The following is a 27,781-nucleotide window of genomic DNA, read 5'->3' on the forward strand; positions in this document are numbered from 1 at the left end:
GCATCTACATCTATGTAGGAGAAATTCTGACTGGTTCGTGTAGAAGACTTTATATGCAAACTCATTAAATAACAAAACAAGATGCAACAAGAACTGTTTAATATCTATTAGGGTAAGACCAAATAATACAAAAGTAATACACAAAAATGTATTCCTCATTTACTTCACTCATGGAGACACAGCCTCCTCAGATGTTTCATTCACCTAATTAGAGCATGTTCCTACTGAATGTGTTTATCCATGGCAAATATTTACCTCACCTCAAGTTATTATATATTTATATCTACTTATGATATAGTACATGATAATACATATCAAACAACGTACAGCACAAGTGGGGATATGGGGAAGTTAATGGGAGATGGCTTTCAGAAGCTTTGATACAGCGACATGAGATGTAGAGAATTAGCTCCAATGCACTGAGGTTCCTGCTACACGATAACTATACAGCTGTAATTTCACATTAACTGTGTTGTATGTACATGTGGCAGAAAGTCTGGACTGATCTGAAACTCACCATGGTAACTTACTACTGCCGCGGAGAAAAGTAGCTTCTTTGTTCATCTTTGTGCATAACTTTACACTTAATTTATAGATCTGATCAGCGAAACTTTGTGCATTTACTAACAGATGAGCATGTGAGTGGTACAGTTTACAGGGTTATACTTTATAACTACTGTATGTGCATCTGCTGGTGAAAATGTTATGCGATTGTAAAATTATACTAGTGGTGTTCCAGCTTGGAAACAGGACCACTTTTCAATTCATAACACTTTTCTGTTATGATTGTTAATATTTCTGTCTATATTTGAAGCCTGCACAACAGGACCCCACTTAATCCTAATGGTTCTACTGTTTAATATATTTATTTTAGTATTGCTCCACTGTGATTCACTGTGAATTAAGTTTGCACTGATGTCAACAGGTAACCCAGTGCAAACGTTACTTAAGATTTTCAAAAAATTTCAATAAAAAAAATCAGTTACCCACAGCCATGGAAAGACACAACGAACATGTGCGTCACAGTCACTCCACACATCATCCGAAACACAGAAAAAAGTAAAGGTTGGTACAAAAAAGAAAACAACTAAAAAGGAAAACAACAAACAGCCTATTGAATACCACATCATCACAATCAGACGAGACGACTCACAGGTTTTGAAATAACGAGCATTCAGACACGTATCTTCACATCTGTTTCAAGTCTAATACTGTATTACTGTAATAACCATCTACTGAATCTTGAAGAGTCAAAGTGACATGAGGCAAAAAAACCTTTTCACTGAAATCAACTTGACACTGTCTCTGACTGAACACGTTAGGCCTCATGAGGGCTATGCACAAATATTCTCTCTTTCAATTCACTTCATAAAGAAATAATTGGCTTGAATTTTATATTCTATTTTCTTTTATATAAATATCATATTACACCTACTCATGGAATAACACCAACAGCCACAAAATGACACACTAAGGCCTGAAATCCAGAGCTTCAGAAACATGTAGCCATTTAAGCATTTACATGTAGGGTTTAGTGGAAGAATTTGCCAAAGGGGGGAAACATCCATCACTTCATACAATGCTATGACCACCAACAACAAAGATTAGTAATATTTACTGTAAGATCCAGCCTGCAAGCATTTTGGTTTTCGGTCACTTTAAACCTATACAACATTGATTTTGGAATGTTTTATCCAAAGAACCGCTATCTTAAATACTGCATGTGCTTCACTTTAACATGTAATAATAATTAATATAACTGAAATCGACCTGCTCAACACATAACCAGGATGTAACGACAAAAAGCAAACACCCCACATGGTTAAATAGTGGTGATAAAAGGAGACAAAAGCCCACTGACGTTGACACTGTAGGGGCTTTACAGGTAGAATTTAAAACCAGCTATCATAACTTTCCTGAGAATGTAAAACATGTTGAATTAAATTTAATCATCATCAGTAAAGAAAAGAAAAACAATCAGGTCACCAAAACATGAACTGTAAAAGGGTTTCTCTGGAATTTAAATCCGGTCAGGAATACACATGCCTAATGTGGTTTGTGCTAGATACTACTTCCAGCAAATAGTGCCAGAAATTTTAAATTACATTTTCAAATTCTGATTATATTGTTGAAATTTGAATTTGAAATTAAGTTAAACTTTTTTCCAACAAAAAAGTTTAATTACAGAGTAAGAGAAAGATGATTCATTTCTTGGCCGATATTAAAGGATAATATGCTCCTAAATAAATTCCTAAAGGTTTAACTGCACCCTTAAGTTAAATGAATAGTTTGGCATTACATGAGAAGATCAATGCCACTCTCATGGCTGGTAAATAAGGAGCTAGCTTAGCACAAAGACCGGAAACATCTAGCCTGACTCTTTTCAAATGTAACAAAATTAATCTTTCAGCATGTTAGTTCTTAGTAGCTTGAGCTGTACGTTTTGTTAGCCTTGGACAAGTCCTTGTGCTAACCCAAGCTAGCGAGTTGCATGCATCATTTAGACATGAGAGTGATTGATTTTCTAATGTAATTCTTAAATGTTAAAGTATTCCTTTATTGAGAAATAGTTCTCTAAAGTTTTCTTGACATACATCAACTGAGGGGCAAACTGTTCTAGTGTTTGGTGACCTTTTTAAAGTCGAGGATAAAGGAAAGTAAACACTCTAACAATACAGCCATTACAGCACCTTAAAACACACTGATGGTCAGTACAACATGTTTTAAAAGTGTGACACAGGCAGAGGCAGAGAAGTCACCCTGTGTTGACCACAGATTAATCTACCTGAATAAACTGATGAAGCTCAAGGGATTGGTTTTAGCTATATTATGTGTCTCCATTGAAAAGCAACACATGTATTGACCAGCTAAAATTGAGCAGTATAAGAGATTAAAAAAACAAACTTTTTAATAACTGGCTGCTGATTTAAACTGAGTAAAATCATTAGCTCCCACGTGTGTAAAGTTCAATAAAAGTATATTTCAACCAAAAACATGACTTTTCTCTACATTGTACTGTTTGAATTCAGCTTGTACAGTATTATAAGGAAGGGCACCTAATTCTGAATTGTGTTCTTAATTGATCCCTTTTTTATCTCTCCCACTCGGCAGCCTGGTCCCCGCCTCTGTCCTACATCGGGTCGTCGTAGTTGTAGGTGGGAGCTGCTGAGTACTGGTTCTGCTGCATAGCTCCCTGTGCAGCTCCCATGGCTGCCTGCTGAGCTGCCTGCTGCACGTGGGGGTTCTTCCAGGCCCCGGTGGCCCACTCCTCCTGGGCCTTACCCAGGCTGCCACCACTACCACGGTAGAAGTTATGAACCTAAAAACGGACAGCGCATGAGAATTGTAATTTACAAGGAATCTTACCATCATTACTGTGTTTCAAGAAAAATGAGGTGACTGATGTCATTATCCGTTACTTATGCTGCGTTCATGTCAAGTGGGACAAAATTGGTAACTGGGAGTATGTATGTAATCATTGCACCTGGTCAAAGGTGATTACTGATGTGTATAAACAGGAATAAAAAGAGGAATGTGTCTCAAAAAATTATTCCAACTTTATGGTCCTAAAATGTCAGTCAACCACCAAATGAAAACAATAAAATACTCATTTCTATTTCTGGGGAAGGAGCTAAACTAGTTTAGTGTTGGTTTTTCTTCTGAGAAGAAGTAGAAATTAATAAGTCACCTTTGAGAGGGCGATGAAGGAGAGAACAGCCACTGCAGTAAACATGATGGTGGGAATCAGCATGACCACAGCTGAGCCAATGTTGGTGCTGAAGAAGGTGATGGTAGCCAGCCAGCCACTGAGGAGAAAAACAAAAGAGTTAGCATTAACACACTTATGACAAAGCATGAATACATGATGCATTAGTGGTCATTTTCCTGTAGCCCTACATTTGCAACATTGCTTGACAGTATGAGTAATCACTGTTTAAACTTGTACCTTGCTCAAAATAGTTTTTTGTTTTGTTTTGTTTTTTTGTTTTTTACACACTTACACAAAATAAATTTGGTGATACTTCGCTCAGCAACCCCTTTCACATTATACATACTGATTTAATCTATTGTTAATATAAGAATTCTAATTATTGCATATTTAAATCAATATGGGAGATATTTTAAAGGTTTTAATAAAACCTGGTCTGGATACCTGGTCTTAATATTTATGATTTCTACAATATAGAGGTTTTGTTCTTGTTCCATGTGTTTATGGAAAAGACTGACCTGACACAAAAGTAATGCTTTAGGTTAACCTCTTCACATTTTTCACACCCAAAACTGTGTTGTGCATACATTTTAACAGTTTATATGCAAAGATAAAATCTGTAGAAATGGATGAATAAACACAACAAATGGAGATAAATCATGAGCTATGGCCTTCACAGAAACTTTGGACCAACATGTAATACATCACTTTTCACCACCATTATCAGAAAGAATGGTGTCTATTCCTCCAGTGGAGCTGCAGAGACTACCCCAAGGGGCACTGAAGCTGTTCTGGAGGCTTGTGCTGACCCAGCACCTTACTGGGACACTTGATGTTGCTTTTTCTTTCGTCACCTGTCTGCATCTGCACTTCATGCTATTAAATATCTGTATTAGATTTAGTAATCCACTGAAATCTCTTACCACACTCCCCAACCTGGAATGCCAACAGTCTGGATAATACTGATCACCACCTGGGCCATGAAGACGAAGAAGAAAGCCATAAAGTTGAAGGAGCTGTCGGTCCTGCACAGAGGGAATAATCAGCAACATAAATGAGGTGACTCAGGAAAAACATTGTGTACACTCAGAGTGGAATCATCTTACTTGAAGGCCTTGTAGATGGGCCTGAACCAGCACACATAGGAGCAAGGGGTGAAGAGGATGAGCCACAGGAAGGCCATGCCGAAGTTGGTTGCTCCACCGCCTCCACACATCCACGCCAGACAGCCAATCAGATTAACAGCCAGTGTGGCGCTGTTCACTGTCAGCATCACAGAGCAGGAGCAAAGATGACCAAAACATGAAAAGACAGAAGACGAAAAATCTCTATAGCAAAAACCCACGAGCTGCATTACTCATAATTCAGCAGGATTGAATCACTATGAATCTCAGCAACTACTCAACACTAACATGTTCAAATCTATATCAACCTACAACAATTTAACATGAATTTAGCACACAGTGCACAATTTCTACTCAACAAGAAAAAACACTATGTGTAAACTAATCTACATTTTCACCAGACTTACATGCTTGGTTTCAAATGGCAGAACCTGAGTGGTAATGAAAAAGATACCATGATGCTCACATGAAGATCATAATTTGTGCACATTACTACTATCTACACTTATCACCAGGGCTCCAACTATTGATTATTTATTTACATATATATATTTTACTATTGATCATAACTAATTAATTTGCAGATTATTTTCTTGATTCATAGAGGAGTCATTTGATCTATGTAGTGACACAAGTAGCCCTGTAAATTGTAAATATGTCTTGTTTTGCCTCACCAACAGATCAAAACCTACAGAATATGTGGCATTTTGCTTGAAATGATCAATCACTTATCAAAATAGTAGCTCATTTTGGATTTGTGAAACTTTTGTTGCTCAAATCACAGAGCAAATAGCTCACATGGGTTTAGAGACATTATTTCAAGCTCTACATAAATGCTTCAGAAAATGGAAAAATAGATTAATCCGGCTCTGCATCATGCTGTCAGACCAGTCATTCTGGTTTCACGGCTTTACCTAAGTATCTGATGTTTGACTTTCATAATATTTAGGGTAAAACAAAGTCAGAGGGCGTGAGAGATCAGAAGCAGCACACAGGTTAACAGCCCATACAATCATGCAAGCAACATGCGTGAAACTTGCTGTAGTAAAAGATGTATAAGTTATACGGTACTGCAAGCCAGCAGTCAAAACACAGCTACACTCACAGATCCATAGATAGTAGAGCCTCTTGCACATGGTGCGACGCTGGTCTGGGATCTCATTGAAGTCTTGGTAAAAACATGGCTTGAGGGGGATGAATCGGGGCAGGGGAGGGAAGTTGTTTTCTAGGATACAAAGACACAGTTCAACACAGCTGCCCACACAGCAAATTCATAAAGAAATCAAGTCAAGACAGCTGCATGGAGGATTAGAAATGAGCCTTGTAAATAGGTTGATTATGCAGCCAAATTTGTCTCAAGTCTCTACATCACATGCATGCAGTGTAGCTTGAATGGAAAGGAAAGCTCACCTGCCATGATGACTGTTCAGTATTTTCCTCCACTTGCAAACAGACACACAGACTTCAGTATCAGCTTCCTTGAAAACCAAACTGCAAACAACAGAGCTGTTTTATTAAGTGCAAACTCATTCACTCACTCTATCACATTGCTTTCTTTGTAGACAACAGGCCACAATCCTCCATAGGCCTTCCTGTGGATCAGCATGCACACACTTAATTTCAATAAAGGACTGTGAATCCCCATATGATTTGATTAGAGGTGGTGCCCAGGCGTTTGGGGGCATCCACCCATCATGAAGCATCATTCATTAAGCCGACGTGATAAACATGTTTTCTTGACCACATATCGAAGCTATGTAATGCGCGCAGGGGGGGAAATAGTGTGGCCTTGTCGCGATCCCTAAAATGTATTCATAACCTATGGGCGTAAAATAGATGTGTTACATATTAGAACTGTTTGTTTAGCGCCATATCACTTCCAGGCGGAAATAATCAACCACTTTCTACATTATCTGACTATGTTTTCAAACCACATTTCAATGCTAATGATGGTGGATGTGGAGTATAGCTCTGAAGGACATCTTTCTGCCACAAAATAAAACAATCTCAGCCACAAAAAACAGACTGATCTCAGTTGATTTCATGCATTTGGATCTTAACATTGTCTTAAATGTATGTTAACGGCTTATGGCAGAGATGCTGCAGTAGGACACAGTGCATCGTGATCACAGACGATGGAGAAGCGTCCTTCAGCCTGTGCGACACGGTGCATCGGTGCCTCTTCTTCATCCGGACGCCGAACGGGTCAAGCCCAGACCTCGAGGTTTTAATCAAGTAGGATGATAATATATTTTGCTTTATGCGCTCATTTCCCTTCCCCCTTCCCTACTTGATGTGTAATGAATGAAAATGCAGTGATTAAAACGCCTTACCTCCGGTTTAGTGCGAGAATGTTGCTAGAATCCCTCCGTTCGTTTAAAGACCATCCTATGGATTAATCTGCATTAAAACAGACTGGAGGAAACAGACAAATCTGGCGCTTGGTTAGACAAATAGGTGTCGATATTCCTCAAATGATGGGTTTGGGAGTAAGAGGTGGTCACGTGACGTAAGGTCTTTTCTTTACGTACATACCCCTGCGTTGGTTGTACCCGCCTGGGTAAGACCAGGGCCCAGAGATGGAAAAAACACGGGATTTGTTGCTGGTCTGAACTGACCAATCACAAAGCGGGAATATTTCAACAAGCTCCGCCCTTTGGTGATGCTGCCCATCGTGCTGAAAATCAGAGGAGGCATCATAGAGTCTGATCTGATTGGCTGCCTGTTAGCTACTATTAAATATACTACTGTAATGCTAATATCACAGAAAAAGCACGTTACAAAGATATGTGATAAATGAAAGACATATCACAGTGATACAGGAAGTAAAAACGAATTGACAGAATGTTGAGTTACGTCTGCGTTTCTTCAGTATTGAAGACTTTTTAAGGCTTTTTCATACCACATAAAATGAAATTTAACACCAGTTTCATGAACATACTGGGATGATGAAAGATACTGATTTAAAAAATAGCAGGGATGATAAGGCCTTTATTTATTTGCCAAGTGTTTTACCAACATATCACATTTTTCAGCACCTCCCAACTAAAAATAACCAATATGGCGACAATATAATCGGTGAATCATTTAACAAAGACTTTTCTAAATTCATTCAATCACTTTAAAAAAAAAAAAAAAAAAAAACTTAGTTTAAAGCTTTTTAGGACTCTTGAAGACCCATGAACATTCATCACATTTTCAATTGTTTTCCAGACCAAATGAAAAATTCAAGTTAAAACAAGTTTGTTATATATGTCATATACAGGGCAATTCAAATGACATTTAATGCATTTAATAAAAAAGATTACAAAAAGCATTTGGAACCAATTCAAAGGATATAAATAAATTTAACTCAAAAAGATTTATTACCTCACTACAAATGACTCCCCAGCAAGCACACGGCATTATGCTTCTCTTCTATATTTTTAGTTGAGTCAGTCAACAATTGTCAAACCAGATTATCTGAGAAGCAGAGTGCTCAACACTTATGACAAAGCCTACACTCTGATGATACACTGAATTGCCACAAAGACAAAAGCTCACATGATGATGGGTTTATGCATATTTTAACCTTCTTTCATAGTTTACCATTTGGGGATTTTACTTTTGAGCCTCTCTACCTGATTAAATCTGTCTATGGTTCCGGTCAACAGTTGGGGCGGGAGGGGTGGTATTTTTGTTAATGCTGTGAAACTGTATTGCCTTATACTGTCAGGTGTAACTATTATTTTTGCCACTCCACCGATATCAATCAACAACAGTCAGAAGAACACTTCTCTCTGAGATGCAATACAGTTCAACAGTACAACTACATCTTCCAAAATTATTAGAGTTGAATCAACAAACAAAAACGGAACACTGTAAGTTTTATGAAAGGAGGATTTACTGTAGAACTGTTGTTTTAGACTGGATTAGTTCCACTCAGGTGTACCTAATAAACTGGCAGCTCAGTGTAAATGGCTCTGCGAACATCAGTCCTGTATGGTGGATGCTGCTTTCACGTCTCCTTGTAAATGACAAATTGTCGGTGCTTTAAGGCACACGATATATTAAGAAGGAGAAACTGAACACTAAACATGTATCGACGTTTTTGTTACGTTGTTTTTACTCTTGTTCTCTTCCTTTATCTTGACACGGTTCCTCCCACGCGTTTCCATTTGCTAATTTATCTTGACAATTCGCGAAAGAGGAACACTTCCGATATTTGTTACGGCAATTAAACGCAGCAGTGCCTAAAGCTAACGCTAGCTCTTCCTGCGGTGTTATGAGTTGAGCAAGACGGAAGGTAACAGCAAATTATTATATAAAACTAGCGTCTGCCAGGTGAAACAGGCCTAGAGCATATTCACAATACCTTTAGAATCCCACGGTAGTTCAATATTGCTGTATTTGTTATCGGCAACTTTATCCGGCGACAGATATGTCAGCTCTGCACTTGTTGTAGCTCAGCTAATGTTAGCTAACGTCGACCCTGCTTTGCTAACAGTTTAAAGAGAAATTACTAACGTTAGCTAAAGCTATACCTGTGCTTGAGTCTTACTCAGTACATTCAGCTATTTGAGTGCAGTGGTCAAGGACAAATTTGACGTAGTTTTACTTTGCTTGAGTATTTTCTTTTCATGCCAGAGTATACCTCTACTCCACAACATCTCAGAGATAAATATTTCACTTTTTACTGGACTAACAGCTGTAGTCACTTTATAAATGTACAACACATTAACAGGTTAAAAGTATGACGCGTTGAGATAAATTAAAGTACGTCATAACATATTTAATTAGCTGAAACAAAGAAAATTAATGGCAACAAGTCTGATAATCATTTAATTCATTTTTCATGCAAAGATGTCAAACATTTCATGATTCCAGTTTCTCAAACAATTTGCTGGGTTTTCCTTGTTTAATTTCCCAAACCATTGTTAGACTAAACAGGAAATGTGAAGGTAGATTAGTTTAAACAAAACCTGTTACCTTATCTGTAGTACTGTAGTAATCTGCACAGTACTGTACATTTGCATGAGGTGTTTATCAAGCTGTTAACACCTGACTTAATTTTTGGCTGTTCTCACTCGTGTTTTATCTTATCACCTCTGTCTGCAGTGCTGGGAATGCAGCCACCGCTCCCACCTGAGGCGGTCAGAGAGCTGGTGTGCTCCTGTCTGCACAGAGACCCAGTAGCAGCAGACCTCCGCTGCAGTCTGTTTGTTGCTGCTGCACAGAACTACAAGAGGGACTCTTTGCTCAGACCCTTCCCTCCTAGATACATAAGTGGTGACAATAAGGACTTTGAGGAGCTGGTAAGAGATATAGAGACAGATATTTCTCCTTAACTTTTAAGAGCATGCATCATTTTAAACACCACAATTTTAGATATAAGAATGCAGTAACCATACTAAGTGAAAATTGTGTGCATGGTGGTGGCATGATACACATACGCTTGGTGGCAGTAATGTGCTGTTAATGGTGGCAGTGTGTCAGTAAACCCAAGACAGTGTTAAAAGGCTGATTCCAAACATTACAATGGATTTGCAAATGATTTAAGGGTAGATTAAGTAGGAAAGTAAATGGGTCAAAGACATAAACAATGTACATTGGTGAGAAATACTGAAAGTACATTAAACAGAACTGTTTATTTGCAATTTAAAAAAAAAAAACTCTACACACACTTTAAGCACAGATTAGAAGTCATATAAAGGTTTGTAATCTTGTCTTGGCAAATACTTAACAACAATTTATGTCTTTGATAGGACACTTTAAGGACTCACCAGTTGTCATAAGAAGCAGGCATCAGGCTCATCAAAACAAAGCTGTAATTTTTCTGAGGAATGAAAGTGAATCTGCCACCTATACTCACATATACTCAGTGTTCAGTTTGTTAGGAACATCCTATGCGACAACACAACTGTTCCCCCATAAAGTCTAGTTTTGTAATGCCTATAATGTTTGTTTTTTTGACACCATCATCAATTCAGTTTTGTGCTTGAGCATTCAGGTCATGGGCTACATCATATTCAGAAATGTTTCAAATATTCTGAGCTGTTGTGTATGTAAATAGGAAGGACAGAAATTAGAGACAACTTGTATATAACACCTTCAACTATGACCTCAATAATAACATCTACATTTGCAAGATTTGGCTAAAATGGCACCAGCAACAAAACAGTTATTTTTTTCTGTAGTTGGCAGATGTGAAGTCTTTGCCTGGTGTTAGAGAGCTGGTGAGACTGCGGCCTGGAGAGGGAGATCATCATCTGGCTCTCACCCACTGGATTCTCTCTTCAAACAGTTTTGCTGTGAAGACGCTGCAGAAAGATGAGGTACATCATTACACGTATGAATACATAAACCACAGTTTCTTTAAGTGCTTACTGTTTTGTTTACAGTGCATTTCTTCAATCTCCACCAGTATGCCAAACTCTGTAGCCTGACAGAAAATGAAGGGATTTCTGCACCTGTGCCAGACTTCCTCTTTGAGCTGGAGTACTGTGACCAGATGAACGCTAGGTTTGAGAAGACGAAGGCTGGACGTGACATCTTCTATGCATTCCATGGGAGCCGCCTGGAGAACTTTCACTCAATCATTCACAACGGGCTGCACTGTCACCTCAATAAGGTCAATTCAGCCGTCTTCAACTATGTGCTCAAAGACTGAGTGGAAATCAGATGCTTGTTTCTGACTGACTTGTAAACTTCCATCTATATCTTTTTTCATGTGCAGAACTCAGTGTTTGGGGAGGGGACCTACCTCACCAGTGACCTCAGCATGGCTGTCCTGTATAGTCCACACAGCAGCAGCTGGAGAGAAAGTCTGCTGGGTCCACTGCTCAGCTGTGTTGCCTTGTGTGAAGTCATTGATCACCCAGATGTTAAGTGTCAGGTCAAGAGAAAAGGTGTGTACCCCATGTGCTGTATTTGATATACACTGAATGTGAATCCCATATGTTTAGATTGCTGTGTGTTAAAACCACCCTCCTATTTCAGATTCTGAAATCATTGACCGACAGCGTTCAAGGGCAAAGAACAGTGAAGGAGGGGATGTACCACAGAAGTACTTTGTAGTCACCAACAATCAACTGTTGCGAGTCAAATACCTGCTTGTTTACTCTCAGAGGAGGCACCTGTCCAGGTCAGAATTAGTATATATGGTGTGTGTGTGTGTGTGTGTGTGTGTGTGTGTGTGTGTGTGTGTGTGTGTGTGTGTGTGTGTGTGTGCGCGCGTGTGTGTGTACGGCTGTTAAAATTTCCCACATCCCAAGGTGACATTTAAAAACCCCAAAGTATTCAGTTTAGCATCAAGTATGAGAAGAAAAGCATCAATATTTTTTTTGTATTTTTGCTTAATGATGGTTTAAATGATTGTTCAATAATCAAAAGGCCTGTTGTTGTTCTGAAAATGGTTTCATAAAGTAAATAAGTATATTGTTTAGGTAATTTTTTCTGCAGTTGTAAAACCAGGCTGTTTTTGTGTTTCCCTTTCTCAGGCATTCCCGCAGCTCCTCTTGGTTCCTCCGACACCATTTTGCCATCATGATGAGTCTCTACTTGCTGCTGCTCATATTCATCGGTGCCTTTAACTCCACCACCTTCGTATCCTTTTGCAACAGACTATTCAGGTGACGAGACAATGGGACAGACGGGCTGGATGTTCATTATCCGCTGTGCCTTCCTGATCAGAGACTGACTGGAGGCCTGAGCAAAGATGCACCTTTATACTGTTTTCTCTCTACAATCATTCTTTTCTTTATTTATATAAGTAGTTCTAATTACTGTTAGTCCAACATAACATATATTTTCAAACAGCAGCTATTCCCATTGCTGCTGTTGTGTTTTAATTCTGATAAAATGTGTAATAAGACCATTCTGCATTTTAAGAATGTTATGCAATGTTTCATCTGTAATTTGTAATCTGTTTAGTAAAGATTAAGTTTTGTAGATAAGCTCTGCTGCTGTGTGGTTTTAGTCCTGTGCGGACAGTTTTATTAACCAAAGATGGGAAAAGAAAAAGATGCAGATTCAGAAGTCGTCTTGATTAAATAACTGCTGACGATGTAGTGTCTGTAGTGTCCACATTAACTGACTGTACTGACTCACTGATATCCCTAATTAACAGTCTGTTGATTAGGCAGAAACAATATTGTTCCACTTTAAATGTTTATTTTTAATGGCATGACTTTGTATTACACAAATATGGACCATTTATAGCACCTCACTTAAATGTAACTTTAAGGTATTGAACACACTGAAGGGAAAATGTTCGCTGGCCATTTTGGTTTTGCTGACAATTATGATGATTGATCACAGAGAAACTACTGATAACCTTATTCATAATTTCAGATATGTTTTTTTTATCTTAAAGCAGTAAATGAATCAAGATGTATATTATGTTAAAGGCAGCAGGTTCTTAAAGTTTATTACAATTTTTGACACTAATAAAATTACTTTTGTTTGAAGTGTTTCAGGGATGTGACTGAGGTCAGTTTGATCTAAAATTGACTTAAAAATCTTTAAAAAAGTGTAGCGGTTTAAAGGATTGTAAAGCTTGTTTTACACATCACACCTGTAACATCTGTACTGTTTGTTCAGACATATTGGGAATAAGGTCACTCTTATATAATAATCTCTTGTACTTTTCTATTGTTCCAGGGTTTTGTGTTGTATTCAGATTGTAACATGGACTGGCTGTGTCTGACAGGGGCACATTTATTACAGCTGGCACACAAACAGTGCTTTGTTATCCTTTCTTTTTATCAGTAAAGAAAAAAAAGAGAGAGACGGATATATGGGATTGATAACAGAGGCGGCCCTCTTTGGTGACAGATCTTGTCGTTCTAATAGACACCTGATGTGTATCCACAGTTGCAGGCATGAGAAATGTAAAAAAGGAAGAAAATTTGGATATTTCTGAAGTTACTTTATAGTAGTTGTAGCATTATAAAGAAATTCCCTGGCATATATAACCAAAGTGCATATTTTAGACAGGTTTGAAAACTATTTGTAAACCATATATTGACCAATGATTTCATTTTTTACCAATAACTGCTTGTGTAATACTGTCGGCACAGTCAGTTTCTTATCTATTTGCTCATGTTTACCGCCCATGGCACTCTCCTGTTCATTTAGATGAACAAGGAACTGCAGAGTCTCCTTTTTAGTCTGATTAAACACCGGATATTATTTAGATGTAGCACTAAGTGACTGATGCAGCTGAGTCACAGGTAAAAAAAAAAAAAGATGAAAGAAAACGCAGGCCTTTGTTTTAGTATAAAAACTGATTCTATCTTGCGAAATCCCTCAGATAAAACGACCTCTCTTCGACAGAAATGTCTCACATTTGAAGGACACAGAACAAACTGCCCATTGTTGGTCCATACTTTATTCCCTTTCTGTACACACTTCATTATTGCTGCCTCATAAACTGTCTGTTATTCAATAACCATCAACTGTCAGGGGGGCAGCGATGGGAGAGGGGACTCGAGAAGTCTCACTTCTCCTGTGAACCAGAAAACCTCCTGAGAATGGAAACAGCTCAGACAGAAGAGACAGAGTTAGAGTGATCTGGCAGTGTTATATTGTTGTATCTGCATTATTCCACTTTACTGACTCAAGGTTAGTTTGAAAACCTTCTGTATTGTTTCTACTTATTCCAGAGTAGGTGTCCAAATGGGTCCACCCATCTATGGTTCAACAGTCACTATAAAGGGAGTTTTTGTAGAAGACTAGAGAATAAAAACAAGCTGTGTGAGTGGCTCTGTGATTCTTTGCTGAGTCAGGTTTGCAGCTACAGTATTTGGTCATTAACAGATTTATCCTAAAGGGGGTATGAGTGTCTATGAACAGTCTATGATGGACAGACCAACATTGTCATCTCTAAGGCCACGAAGCTAAAAACTGTATATGACACTACACATATCATGTGCAAAGTGTTAGCGTTTCATTAATTACCACCACCTGTTAACTGATGTCTGTTGGTCATTGTGAGATTAAGATGCAGAGTAATGATTTATACTAATGAATTTAAACATTTCATAAATTTCAGATTGTTTTTGAGTGTTTTTGTCACTTATCCCTGATGACAGGGAGAATTTTCCTTCTCAAATATTTACTGGTTTTTCAAAGAAGGTGCTTTTGTACTGATCACTTGGATTTTATTGAACTTCAACTTCTCTGTCCCAGACAAATTTGTAAAACGCGGAGCGCAGCCACATAACATTAAGTATTATGTGAAAACATTTGGAAAAACCCACCTCACCCATGTACATAAAATGACAGCATAACATAAAACCTGGAATACACCCATCCTCATCCAGCCCAGCCATCGGTGATAGAAACAATATCACGAGAATCCACACCAAAAAAAAAAATATAATCAACTACAAGATGACACAGGATTTTATTTCTCATGATTTAACATACATTTGATTTCACAGCATTATATTCAGGTTTACATGGCATATAAAACATGACACACAAAGTTCAGAGATAGCTGCCTTTTTCCATTTTGCTACATCGAGCTAGTGAAGATTTCCTCTGGATTTCTTCTCCTTACATAAGGAATTACTTCAGTGTGCTTTGACAGGCTGGGACCAAACACACAAAATGCCCCTCAGGATTATTCTACAGAGAAAAAACACCACACACAGACAGATTAATGGATGACGTTTTTTATGCTGAAGAAATATAAGATCTTTATTTGATGTAGCTTTCAGGTGTTTTTCTGCCACCTACCTGCAGGTTGTTGTGGCATACAGGACTGTGGGCTGCCGTCAGATGGTTGTGCACACACCTCCCAAAGCGGAGTAGACAGGAAGAATCAGAGGAGGCGCAGGCCTGAGGACATGATGGGGGTTTGAGCAGCAGACAGCTTAAACAGGAGGTGTGGTGGCAGGAGCCCTGGCATGCCTTTTTCTCCAGAGACACAAACCTACAGAGCAGGTCAGTCACATTTCTGTTAAAAATGAAACATTACGGGAAGAGAAAGGAAGGATTTGTTGAGTGAAGTTTTTTTCAGTCACCTGGCAGAGCAGATTGCAGAGGGGTTGGCCTGGCAGTATTCACGGGTGCAGTCTGGGTGACAGGTCTCTGGATCCAGTGGTTCAATCACTGCGCAAAAAACACATTTTTAACACTGAACGAGAAACAGGAGACATAGAACTTGCAGTCCATTAAATTTAATATTTACGTCTGTTCCTGAACAGCAACAAAGTGTGAAAATCTCTAATCTCATACTACGTCTGATACCGTATCTATATCTGTGACAACTCTTTTCATCATGGAGAGATAAGAGGTGTAATTACGGCTCAACTGTTAGCAGAAACCTTTGATTCAAAGGAAGCCTTGACCACACTATCAGTCTTCACAGCTCATAAACAAGATTTACTACACTGGCCATTCACACCACGCTGACTTACAGTGGTGAAATGTAACAAAGTTTATTTACTCAAGTGCTCTACTTAAGGTATGTTTGAATATTTCCATTTTCTGACATTTTATACTTGAAATATTGTACTTTTTACTTCACTACATTTATTTCACAGCAATGGTTACAAGTTACTTTAAAGCTCAAAACTTTTAAATTTAATGTGATTACACAGCAAAATAAACTTCCCCTGGATTAGCTGCAACAATAAAAGCAAATTATCTTTTAATTGATCAGTAATAATAATACAATACTCTTGGAAAAAAAAAAATATATAACACTGACAGGAAAGCCTGCTGCATGATTAATACTTTTACTTTGATACTCTTGAGTGTATTTCTGATATTTCTGTACTGTTACTGAAGTAACATTATTTATATCATTTATATACACAACACGTATCTTAGTTGTGTATTGACTTTTAGTGATGCAAAATTCAGACATGCCTACATCTTTTTAAAAAAAATGTGATAAGCCTCACTGTGAAACTAATGATATAAAGTCATTCATGGCACCTGCTTGATACTGATTCAGGTCATAATTAATACACTCACCAGCTTTACAGATCCCTTTGCGCTCTTCGTCTGGTTTGTCAGCTGCTGCGTCCTGGTAAACACACACCAGTCCCTCATCACACTTGCCCAGATAGTCCCAGGTTCCTCCACAGGTCTCCCCCTCTGCCCTGGCGCAAACAGGGCAGCAGCCACAGACACCCGTCGTGACACCACCTTTACACTGGAGCTTCAGCGTCCGTTGGGAGGAGCAGTGTATCCTCTCACAGGGCGGGCAGTGGAGGGCCTGAAGTTGCTGCTGCTGAGCGGCTCCAGAGGGCGCTTCCTCTGACCCCAACACCCCCAGCAAGGCACTCAAAAAGAAGAGTATCCACATCCTTTGATAGAGCTAATGTTATCCTGAAGTGAGAGCACTGGTCAGCTCCTTTTATATTCGTCAGCACCCGGGAAAGCTTCGTAGTTTATGAGCCACAACCTCCACCCCCCACCAGCAGCCAATAGATGAGGACGGGGGGGTTATTGGGAGGATTTGGTCTAAATACACAGTTAATTATCCCCCATGTCTTATCTAGCACACTATCAGTGTAATTTTGTTTTGAAATAATTCTGTCTGAACACTGTTAGATAAGTCTGATGAAGACTGGCCCCCTTTGTATTTAGAGTCACATGATTTCTGAAAGGGGGTAATTCAGTGCACACTTACAATCAGGTAATGACCTATTTCTTGAAAGAACAAAAGGATTAAGACGTCAACAGGTTATCAGGACATCCCGTTAGTTTCATATCTCTGGATAAAACTGGCAGGTTGTGTACATAAGATGGCCACAATCGATCAAAGTTACACTGAAAGTTTAAATGCTTTTTAAAAATCTGGCTTCGTTCTAAAAACAAACAGACAAGACAAAGCATTCATTTGTATTTCAGTTTATTTAATAAAACTAGGCCCATGGTCACATTAAGGAACAGCACCTATTTTGTCATTACAGTATTAGGAAATGTAAAACTACAAAGCTGCTCATTAGTTTGAATGATAACAGAGAAATGGTGCACTAAATGTGATGTGATTTATGATCTCTGCTGAGAGTGCATGCAGTCGAATTTGAAAAGTTGAAGTGTCAATCTGAGACTGCAGAGCTGTGCATCTGGAATAGTCTGACACTGCAGTCTTCCCTGAAAAGATGCTGAAGCCAACAGAACCCAAACCCTTTAGACTGTTCCTGGAGGAAGGGATGGTAAGCGCAGAAACAACAACAATGTTCAGGCCCAACACTGTCACTCATAGAGAGCCTTTCCAACCCAAAAAGGGGGACCAGGCAGCAGCAGGAGCGAGAGCCCAGAGGCAACCTCCTCACTGAGGTGCAGTCAGATGAAGATGAAGGTGGCCGACGAGGGAGCCCCTAAGAAGTGTGGTGCTCTTTCGTCACACACCCACCTCCTCATGCATGATTCCAACACAAACTCTGGAGCAAAAAATAAATAAATAAATACATAAATAAATAAATACGGATACCTGGATACCAAAATACATAACTGAGTAACACAATGCCAAATTTCAACTAAGAGACAGACAAAAAGACTAGGATATTGCTCTCGCCAAAATAATAACACTAAAACACTAAATTCATGTATGATACTTGCCAAATGCATTTAAACAATTAGGCAATCTGCAAGTTTTACATACCTAAAGACCAAATGCCTGCTTACTAGTTAATGAACCTCTATTGCAAAAACCCAAACCAGGTCAAATTACCACAAAGACTAGACTTCATCTTACCCCAGAATGGTTGCTTTGATCCCAAATGACCCTCCAATTTGTAACAATCCAGCTCCAGGCTGGCTGCCAGTTTATATAGTGCAGCCAGACCAGGTGAGCTGAATCTGCCTGATGACTGAACTCAGCCCATTAGGCTCCTGTGAGGAGAGGCCTGCTCACAGAGGATTTACACAAGCAATTACTGTCACATTCTAAAACAATTTGATTGGACTAACATTTAAATTAATTTGTGTGACCATCCATTTCTGAGCAGGGTGGGGTGTGTGTGCTTGGTCTGTAGCAATGTATAAGTGGGTAGTATGTGCCAGATGAATGTCTGGACCCAAGGTTACCCAGTAGAGCACTGCATTGGAAACCCAGGTTTACGTATTTTAATCACCAAGAGGAAGCTCTGAGTCGTATAAAAATGTATTTATTTTCAAGGAAACCATTGAGTAACACTGAATACAACAGGAGTGATCATTCAATAGTCAATAAAACTCGTGACTCCTACATCATAAAGATCCCACATACAAGACGTCTTGGAAAACAAGATTCAAAAGCAAACATGTTGGCAATTTGCTGGTGCTACAATTTCATTTTTTTTCTCCCCCACATAACAAATTGAGGTGATACACACCTGTGTAGAAAAAGTGACAAGATTTTACATCAACTTACAAAGGGCTGGATGTCAAAGTGCAAGATGCCTGAACCCACCCACCCCTCCCCTTCACCCCACCTCCCCCACCACCCATCATCAAAGAGGACGATCAAGGTATCGAAATCAGAAATGGACTCTCAAATACAAATCTCCAAAATTATTGTTCCGCCATTATGGCTTTGTATTCAGTTGAGACCCTATTCTAGCTTACATTACATATCTTTAAAATATTATTTCAGAAACATTTTCCTCCCAAAGATACATTTTTAAAACTGCACCTTATTACAGACAACTGCATGTAATGGAGTAAAGCATCACAGGAATAATGCAGGCATACAACAGAAAAGCAGCAGTTTATCAACAACTTCAAACAAAAACACACTAACATTTTGTTGGTTTATAAAAGAAACCGAATCAAAGAATATGTACTAAAATCTGAAATGAAAATAAAACGACTTAAAAACCTTGAAGAAAAAAAAAATATGTACATATATTTACAAGTAAATAGAGTGAATATTATACAGGTTTGACTGGCCGTTCAAGGTCAGGCTGAAGCCAACAAGGTCCATATAATCCAACACTGCATGACATTCAGTTTTGTCAATCCAAAATGGTTCCTAAGAGACAAAATACCTTCCAGGAGGCCGTCTTCAAGGTCGCGCTAAAAAGAAGCGAGCAAAAAGTAAAAGTAGAACCTGTTGCAGCGAGCAGGTCTGTTTGTTCTGAGGCGGATTTGAGTGTGTATGCATAAAAACATCCAGGGCTTTTTGACTCAAACATAGCTTTCAATTTTTTTGCATGATTTAAAAAATAATAATGATAATAATGGCAATGTTTTGTTTGCAAACAGAAATCCACTGAATAACTGAATATATCCTTCTAAGAGGCCCCCCCTCCCCCAGCGCTGATACCATCTTGAATTGAAAGACGAACATGAGGTCCTCAGTCTGGAGGAAGGAGGTCGTGCAAACGAAACCGTTCTCGGATGTGCGGTCTGACATCTTCATTCTGCGATGGAGAGAGAACAGATGAAATCATACAAAAACAAGCAGACTTTATAATCCAGTGTCAATGCTCTAGTTTGACAGCCATACAGGCACAGCCGGCTGTGAAAAGTGAGCTGCGTGGACTGTCCCTACAGTGACACATTAGCTACTGATATCATTAATCTCATCAGTTCAACAGAACTTTATCTGTCAAGTCTCTGCTCACTGAAATCCACCCACTAGATACACTCAGCTGACAGGGACATGGAGCTTAAACTAATGATCTCTCATAACAACAGTCCTGCAATAAAACTGAATGTATTTACCAACAGTTCCCAACAGAAACCTGAGAAGAAACCCACAAGCCTAAAAGGAAATCTAAAAGGAAATGTGTTCACTGTGATGTATTAGGATCTCATTTCATGAAGAGGCTCATTAAGTGGCTATTAAGTGACTTGTTCCAATTCAGTGTGCTCACAAAAATAGTTGAATGTGAAACTGAATTGTGCCAAACATATTTCATAAAGGCAGCAGGTAATAGGTCTCATCAAAGAAGTGGCACGTACAAATGATTTAAGAGAATTTGTGGCATTCATCAAGAAGAAAGAGAAAAGAAACACAGATTGACTTGACCTGAAATCATACTACTACTCCTGTAAATCCTTATTGTAACTTCCAACATATCTGATAGGGTTCAATACTTTACAATGATCTTTTTTTGTTTGGATTATTTTAACATTTTCCTATGATGTCTTTCATCAGTACTACAGTTATACCTTGTGACTTTATCCACATTAATCTTTTAGATTGTCATTGAGTAACACAGATTCTAGTACAGCTGCTCAACATTGATGATATTTTTCTCTCCTATCAGCTAGAGAATCTGTAATATTCAGAGCAACTGCGCCTCTCTGCATCCAAACTTGAGACTCTCTACAGGGAGGAGTAGGTGGAATTGTCATGACACACCACAGGCAACGTTAAGCCGTTACTGCAAATCTAAAAAGACACAGGACAAAATACATACCAGCTCCACGAGCTTCTCGAGGAAAGGAACAAGCTTTAGAAGCTCATTGTCATTTCTATCCACAAACCAGCTCTCTATAGGGATTCCATTGGAAAGCTGAAAAAGACAACATCTATGCTGTAGTATCACTGTGACAGTTTGCTTAACGTTTGCTAACCTTTGCTTAACACTCATTTACTTGTCGGTGTTTACCTGGTAAGCAAAGGCTTGTGGTGAGTTGTCGATTATTATCGTCTTGGAAAGATCCCGTCCGAGAATGTTTAGATCTTTAATATAGTTTCCTTGAACACACACACAGTGCTCACGAAATAGCCTATGTCTGCAAAATACAGGATGAGAGAACATTTTTCAGTTAAAACATACAGTGTTTCCATCTTTTTAAGTTACTAAGATACAACATACCCCCTAACAAACAAAAACTAGGGAACTATATGTAACCCCTATGGTGAAAGTAATAAGCTTTGCAAGTAGTGGGGTATGGGATTTCAAAATGACATATTTAATAAAAACAAACAATATGTAAACATTCTACATTTTGTTGAAACAAGAGCAGGCTGTGAGTTAAGTGTCACAATGCAAGCATTTACCAGTCAGGTGATTAATGAATCTGCTCTTGTGTTTGTGTCACAGCAGGAAGAGGAAGTGAACTCTTCATCCAACCAAACTATTTTGCATAATATATTTATGGATAGAGATCTCAACAACATGTACATCAGATGTGTGGAAGACCAGATCAGAAAGAGAAATGGGTGTGTATGGAGGATAAACAGAAACATCAATACATATGTTGATGCTTGTTTCACTGATGCTTGGCATCCATTACAGAACACCACCACAAGGAAGTCTTTTTTTAGTGTCAGGTAGCAAAGCATTTTAAGGTGGTGGAAAAGAAAACAAGGAAATTAAAGTCTTCTTTATTCTTCTGACAAACATCATATGTTTACCTTAAAATGAAATAAATACTTCCAGAGTATACATCAAAATCATTTGCTACACGAGCTGCTTCAGTTTTGTGTATTCACTCACCTGACCAACTGTTTTTTCGGATCCAGGATGTTGAGCAACTTGTCAGCATAGACTTTCTTTGAAGCCGTGAAGAGAATAATCTGAAATTTGAATGGAAAGCAATAATAAGTGAGTAATAGATGAACTCAGAGCAGATCAGATTAAATAAATACTGTCTACAGTTTTTTTCATTATGGAGATACAACTCACCTCATACATTTGAGACATGCGCTCAAGAAATTCACGGAAAAAGGGCCTCAGGCGAACATACACCTTCAGATTAGAAAAGGACAAACAAAAGAAATTTGATCAGAACAGCAGAAAAAATAGAGAACGTTTAAGTGAAGAATGACCTTTAACAGTTAGTACCTGGTATATAACATCTTGAAAGAGCACAGGGAATGTCAGGGCTGCATCTTCTAGCTCATTCAAACTACAGTGAACCAGTGTTTCATCCTGACAGCAGAAAAAGAGAAAAAAAAATCAGTATGAGACACACATCAAAGTCAATTTGCTTTTAAATACAATACAGCACAAGAAACCATTCACTGCATACCAGATCTAAGACGAGAGAAAACTCTGGAGTGCTGCGTGTTTTCAAAGGTAACGCTGGTTTGCGCGTTAACTGCTCTTCTGTCAGTGGAGGCACGTGCTTGATGAAGAAGTACCTTGAGGCAGAGAAAACATGAAAAGACCCCTTGTTTAAGCAAGGAGGAGAGACACTCTGAGAATGAAGAAAGTTGGTCATCTAGCACAAGTGTAAACAATAAGGACACCATCTTTTTGTCACCTATTGAGAAATAAAATGTCTAATCCAATTTTAATTCTACAGGGGTCTGAATAGATCTGAAGAAGTAATATTATCCTCTCACATATGTTTCAGTGTCACTGAGTGATCATGGGCTAAAAATACTGCTTTTTGCTGCCATCTAGTGGTTGAAACTTTCACATGACACTAGACTGCTCACATTTACTGATATGCAATGTCACCTTGGATGTGATTTCAAGCGGAATCAGGCAGTACATCTGATCACAGTGTGTTGTCAGGAAGCACACAGTTTAAACTTAAACCCAAAGATCAGAATAACAATGACTCACGTATGTCTCCATTCAGAATGTGTTATTCCTACTTCATAGCCCATTTTTATTATTTTTCATGCATAAATGGCTTTCATTGTCATAAGCTGCGGAAAAACATTGCTCTACTTACGGATCAAAAACTTCCCAGTCCTCATCATATGAGGTTTCTGCAGGAGCTGAGGGTAATGCGTGTGGGTAACTGCCATCTGGCATACAACCAGGAGCTGGTCAAGACAGAAAGATGGGAAATTAATTAAAATATTACGTTCTTGAGTAAGAAATGGAGAGCCAAAGTCATGACGACATGTAGGCTAACCTCTGGTACACTAGCTCCTGTAACTCAATGAAATCTCTCATTCAGCTTTTCATTCCATCTATCTTTCCTCAGGCTTCATTCCTACTTTCTCAGACACAGACATCTACAAGACCTAACTCACCCATAGACTCTTCTCTGTCTCTCATTATCTGTAATCGTCAAGCGCTTATGGGAAATGTTGTTTGTTGAAGGTTGCTTGACTGAAATACTGAGTAAATACGCTGATAAGAGATCTTTTATTTTTAACTACCGCCCTCATCTAAACACATGGAATGAACCAGACAACATAGTGTTCATAAAGGCTCTGTTCCAAATGTCAATGTTAACAAAATTAAAATAATAAAATAATGCTTTAACGTGAGGGTGTTCATACCTGTTAATGGGGGCATGTCTGTTTCAGTCACAATCTCCCCTTCTTCTATGGTTGTATCGGAGGTAATCTGGAGCCTTGGTGGCAGCATTGGGTCAGTGTGACACGGAGTGATGCCCTCTGTGGATGTGAGAGTGCTGCTTGGCATTTCTTCTGCCTGCTCAATGTCCAGCTGTTTCATGATTTCCTCTGCCTCCATCGCTTGGCCAGGAGAGTCCGAACCAGGAGTGGCTTCAAAGAGAGAGTAAAAGGACGAGAGTAGTCAGTACAGTGTGGACTTTTAGTCACTTCCTAGAATCAATCCTAAATGTTAGATATTTTCAGACATATGTATCTAAGAGTTCTTTTGTTTTACCAGTTTTAGTTGCTGGTGAGAAAAAGTTGAAGACTGGAGAGAAGATGGTCCCCAGCAGGGTAGTGCGTGGTGGGCTGCTCGCTGCCTCAACAGGGGCGTCTAGTTTACCGTTTGGTTTCATAGGCTTACTGTTGCAGTTTACGGTGTCTAAAAAAGGAAAACAGATCTTTAAAAACAACTCTAAAAACAAAATGTTTGTATAGTTTTCTCAATTTTTCCTTTGTAACTATGCAACTTGTAATGCTTGTTATGCTGCTCCCACTTCTTAAATGGACTTAAGTACCTTTGTTTGGACTTTTCCGGCAAACTCTGGAGACTGATTTGTTGGAAAGGCCTCTAGTCTGTGGTGTTGAAGTAATTAGATCACTATCAGAATTACAATCAATTCGACTCCTCTTTGCAGGGATGTCCTGCTCCACCTGTGGAGGGAAAAAAGGATAGAGGAAAAATCAGGGTTACAACTTTTCTCATTTAATTTCACCTCTTGAATGAGGGAATTCAGGGAAACTTAACTTAAATAAAGGTGAGTGGGAAATTACGTTGGTTGTGTTGAGGCTTTCTGTTAAGGGTCTGAAAACACTATTACACAGTCACGGTTTCACTTTATCAGCACAAAATGCAACTGGCGCTCTCACCTTTTTCTACAAAAAAAATATATGTGTGTTTCCACCTGCACAGCTGCACCTGTGAATCCTGATCTACACCTACCTTGACAGCATTTCCACGGATAAATTTCTTTATCGTGGACAACAGGCCGGTTTCGTTCTTCTGCATTCTGCCTCGACCTCTCACTGAGGTTGGCTCCACTTCACAGTGTTTTCGTTTGGCCTGGGATGGGTGGGTTCGACGGCCTAAGTTTGGCTGCTGAGGAGCTTTACGCACTCTCAGCCTCATCATGCTCCACCGTCACATAGAAAATCTGACAAGGGGAAAAAATAGAGAGAAATACAGAGAGGGAGAGAGGGAGAGAGAGAAAGAGAAATTTTGATTTAATAATTAAAGAAAATAATTTGTTTTTCCCAATGTAACGAGACATTCAATGGTTTATGACAGTTTTTGATGCTCTAACAACAACAAAAACTGAGCATTATAAAGATTGTAAAAATAGAATGTATGGCTGAGTTGCAACAGACTGTACATGTGTACCTAATAAAGTGAGCGTATGTTTGTATTATTGATACAGTGAAAAATGTGACAGGGGTTAGGTAAGACTTGACAGCAGACTTCACGCAAGTTCAAGTCAAATTCACTTATAAAATAAAGATCAAGTCAATAAATGTGACCATCTTTCCATATTTCATTAGTTACAGATGGGTAAAAGGAGTCACAAATGCAAGTTACTGCACGCATGAAAAGAAACTGTCATTTAATTGGTTTTATGCCAAGCATTGCTCAATCAAGTGCTCACTGCAAGCTTCATTGTTGCAGTGTAATCTTTCAAAGGTTATCATTATAATCTACACGTCTTTTGCAATTTAGCGGAAAACACTTTTCTTCAAAGGCTCACACAAAGCCACTCCACCTACATGTGTACAGAATTTACTTAAGCGATTACATTAGGAGCTAAATAGCTCTTAGGTACAGCCAGAGAGATACTAATTTTTTACTGATACTGATACAGTGATGTTTATAAACTTTGATGGAAATATACAGACTGAATAAATTTTTTAACATACATTTTTGATAACAGTCCCTGACATTTTGTTATGAAAAATAGCAACCAAGATAGGAACTGAGCAGGGCATTTTAGAGTTTAAAAATGGACTTTCTCTCTGGCAGATGAACTATGTGAGGGAACTTACATTTCTAAATAACCTCCAACATACAATATCTGTGACAAGACTGTACACCAGTTTCTTGATAGCATTTACAGTGTAAGTGAGTCAGTGTGTAGTTTGGGTTCTGCTCTTGAGCTCAAGTATGCAAAGAGAGATGTTCCCAAACCAGTACTGTTTTAACATGTCATCATCTATTTATGTTTGCAACTTTTCAGTTCCTGTTTCTACTTCTTTAGGTAAAAATAATACTTATTGATGTTGTCAGCCACTTTATAGGCCAAGAACAGTACTTTACACTGTATATGTGTGTTTCACTGTGTGTTACTGTATTGGAGCACATAATTTATGATGTTTTTTAGTCTGGTGTAAGACTTTAAATATTAATTACATTGATGACAACAATCAATCTACTATATGTAACCACAGTGATGTCTACACTGTCAATAAACGCAGTTAGACTGGTGAATGGAGACAGTCTGAATATGAGAATCGACAAATCAGTTATAATCAACTAATGTTTCCCCTTGGATTGTCACAGCCATTTAACCGGATCATAATAAAGTTGAAAGCATAAGTTGTCATCAAAATTAAATGAATGTCAGACAGACCGGTAAGTGTAGTGGGCGGTGTACGTGATAAACATTAGTGTTGATCAGAAATCTGAAGCCCTTCTTATGTTCAAACTGAGCTGGTGTTCACAACAAACGCTCCCTGTATTCATTCTTGGCCAATAATGCTGAGGATTTACTGGCTAACTGTTGTTAATTCGGATGTGATAGTCTCACAGCACCGCTGACTATCGTTATGTAACATCGGACAGGCTGCATTAACACCAACGACGTCAGCTAGCGCTAGCATTAGCCAGCTGCTGGTATTTAGCGTCAAAACCCCAGCGTAAAACTACCACCGGTCTGAGGCTGGTGCCCCACATGTGTTAGAACAAGACTGCGTTTGTGAGGCCACAGCTGGCCCTTATATCTGCTGTCAATTGGAATTAATCGAATCGTAAACCAGATGGTGTCAGTGTATTCAGGCGCTAACGTTAGCACAAGCGGCTACAGTTAGCTTTCAGGCTAACAAAAAACGCCAATGGCAGCAAAAGCAAAGCTGTGACATTATTTATTTAACTTCCCACAGCACGTCTCGCATGTGTCCCCAGCTAACATACATGTGGTTAACATACCAAACTACCCACTAATTCCTCGGTAAGAATATGGATACATAACAGCTAGCTGTGCTGTGGCTATTTTGTTCGCTTCCATAACTATTTTCAGCCATTAGACTACGCCCCCTTCGCTGGCTAACGTTAGCCGCTAGCTAGCAGCAGAGGGACAAACCTTTTTGTTGTTTACATGTTGACGTTGTTTGCTACCTACCGATGATCTAGGGAGCTCTTCAAAACTTGCCGCACCGTTGTCAGCTCTCGGCCGCGACCGTGGCGGCCCACCGATAGAAGTGGGGCCGTGGTTGTTGCTGCCAGCGGTGTCTGTCGCTCGGTAGTCACAGATCAACCATGTCTACGGACGCCATTTCCCGCCTCATCACAAACATAACGTTGGTGGTGCGCAGGAGACTGCGACACACGTAGGGGAAACAACGTGGCGGAGTCAACAGGAAAATGGCTTTAGTGTGTGTATGTGTGTGTGCAGCTGGAGGCTCACTACCGCACTTTATCCCTGCTGGTACTGTTGT

At 39.0% G+C, this 27,781-nt stretch overlaps 4 protein-coding genes across 4 annotated transcripts; 1 reads left to right on the top strand and 3 right to left on the bottom strand.

Moving 5' to 3' along the window:
• Positions 1–82: 82 nt before the first annotated feature.
• On the bottom strand, positions 83–9,320 carry scamp5a (secretory carrier membrane protein 5a). Its single transcript, XM_018666385.2, has 8 exons — positions 9,188–9,320; positions 7,167–7,510; positions 6,244–6,324; positions 5,939–6,058; positions 4,816–4,972; positions 4,633–4,734; positions 3,689–3,806; positions 83–3,319 (listed from the first exon to the last, which is right to left on the bottom strand). Exons 3-8 carry the CDS (start codon positions 6,248–6,250, stop codon positions 3,131–3,133), a joined length of 693 nt encoding a protein of 230 aa, XP_018521901.1. The 5' UTR covers positions 6,251–6,324; positions 7,167–7,510; positions 9,188–9,320; the 3' UTR covers positions 83–3,130.
• Positions 9,003–13,280, top strand: parp16 (poly (ADP-ribose) polymerase family, member 16). Its single transcript, XM_018666384.2, has 7 exons — positions 9,003–9,118; positions 9,931–10,127; positions 11,010–11,147; positions 11,237–11,443; positions 11,549–11,720; positions 11,812–11,956; positions 12,312–13,280. The coding sequence occupies exons 2-7, from the start codon at positions 9,939–9,941 to the stop codon at positions 12,445–12,447; spliced, it is 987 nt and encodes a 328-aa protein (XP_018521900.1). The 5' UTR covers positions 9,003–9,118; positions 9,931–9,938; the 3' UTR covers positions 12,448–13,280.
• A 1,921-nt stretch (positions 13,281–15,201) lies between these two features.
• On the bottom strand, positions 15,202–17,177 carry si:ch73-330k17.3 (IGFBP domain-containing protein). Its single transcript, XM_018666303.2, has 4 exons — positions 16,801–17,177; positions 15,843–15,930; positions 15,556–15,751; positions 15,202–15,444 (listed from the first exon to the last, which is right to left on the bottom strand). The coding sequence occupies exons 1-4, from the start codon at positions 17,132–17,134 to the stop codon at positions 15,385–15,387; spliced, it is 678 nt and encodes a 225-aa protein (XP_018521819.1). The 5' UTR covers positions 17,135–17,177; the 3' UTR covers positions 15,202–15,384.
• Positions 17,178–18,928: 1,751 nt separating this feature from the next.
• ctdspl2a (CTD (carboxy-terminal domain, RNA polymerase II, polypeptide A) small phosphatase like 2a) lies at positions 18,929–27,750 on the bottom strand. The gene is made up of 13 exons (XM_018666324.2): positions 27,466–27,750; positions 25,020–25,230; positions 24,595–24,730; positions 24,312–24,458; positions 23,960–24,187; positions 23,401–23,494; positions 22,747–22,858; positions 22,560–22,646; positions 22,401–22,463; positions 22,212–22,291; positions 21,378–21,504; positions 21,186–21,281; positions 18,929–20,180 (listed from the first exon to the last, which is right to left on the bottom strand). The coding sequence occupies exons 2-13, from the start codon at positions 25,206–25,208 to the stop codon at positions 20,115–20,117; spliced, it is 1,425 nt and encodes a 474-aa protein (XP_018521840.1). The 5' UTR covers positions 25,209–25,230; positions 27,466–27,750; the 3' UTR covers positions 18,929–20,114.
• Between the last annotated feature and the right edge of the window lie 31 nt (positions 27,751–27,781).

The sequence above is a fragment of the Lates calcarifer genome, linkage group LG10 (genome assembly GCF_001640805.2).
Source record: "Lates calcarifer isolate ASB-BC8 linkage group LG10, TLL_Latcal_v3, whole genome shotgun sequence".
NCBI classification, from domain to species: domain Eukaryota; kingdom Metazoa; phylum Chordata; class Actinopteri; family Centropomidae; genus Lates; species Lates calcarifer.

Bases quoted from the DNA above. Each gene is read 5' to 3' on its own strand.
- scamp5a (XM_018666385.2), bottom strand. The intron at 4,973-5,938 runs GTGAGTGTAGCT...TGATGCTGACAG, and splicing joins GCTCTACTATCTATGGATCT to TGAACAGCGCCACACTGGCT. The intron at 3,807-4,632 runs GTAAGAGATTTC...TTTTCTCCTCAG, and splicing joins ATTCCAGGTTGGGGAGTGTG to TGGCTGGCTGGCTACCATCA.
- si:ch73-330k17.3 (XM_018666303.2), bottom strand. From the start codon at position 17,134: ATGTGGATACTCTTCTTTTTGAGTGCCTTGCTGGGGGTGTTGGGGTCA. The intron at 15,931-16,800 runs GTGAGTGTATTA...TTTTTTGCGCAG, and splicing joins CAAAGGGATCTGTAAAGCTG to TGATTGAACCACTGGATCCA. The intron at 15,445-15,555 runs GTAGGTGGCAGA...TTTTCTCTGTAG, and splicing joins TATGCCACAACAACCTGCAG to AATAATCCTGAGGGGCATTT.
- ctdspl2a (XM_018666324.2), bottom strand. From the start codon at position 25,208: ATGATGAGGCTGAGAGTGCGTAAAGCTCCTCAGCAGCCAAACTTAGGC. The intron at 22,647-22,746 runs GTATGCAGTGAA...TTCTGCTGTCAG, and splicing joins TTTCTCTCGTCTTAGATCTG to GATGAAACACTGGTTCACTG. The intron at 22,464-22,559 runs GTACTAACTGTT...TCTAATCTGAAG, and splicing joins TTCAAGATGTTATATACCAG to GTGTATGTTCGCCTGAGGCC.
- parp16 (XM_018666384.2), top strand. From the start codon at position 9,939: ATGCAGCCACCGCTCCCACCTGAGGCGGTCAGAGAGCTGGTGTGCTCC. The intron at 11,148-11,236 runs GTACATCATTAC...AATCTCCACCAG, and splicing joins AGACGCTGCAGAAAGATGAG to TATGCCAAACTCTGTAGCCT. The intron at 11,957-12,311 runs GTCAGAATTAGT...TCCCTTTCTCAG, and splicing joins CAGAGGAGGCACCTGTCCAG to GCATTCCCGCAGCTCCTCTT.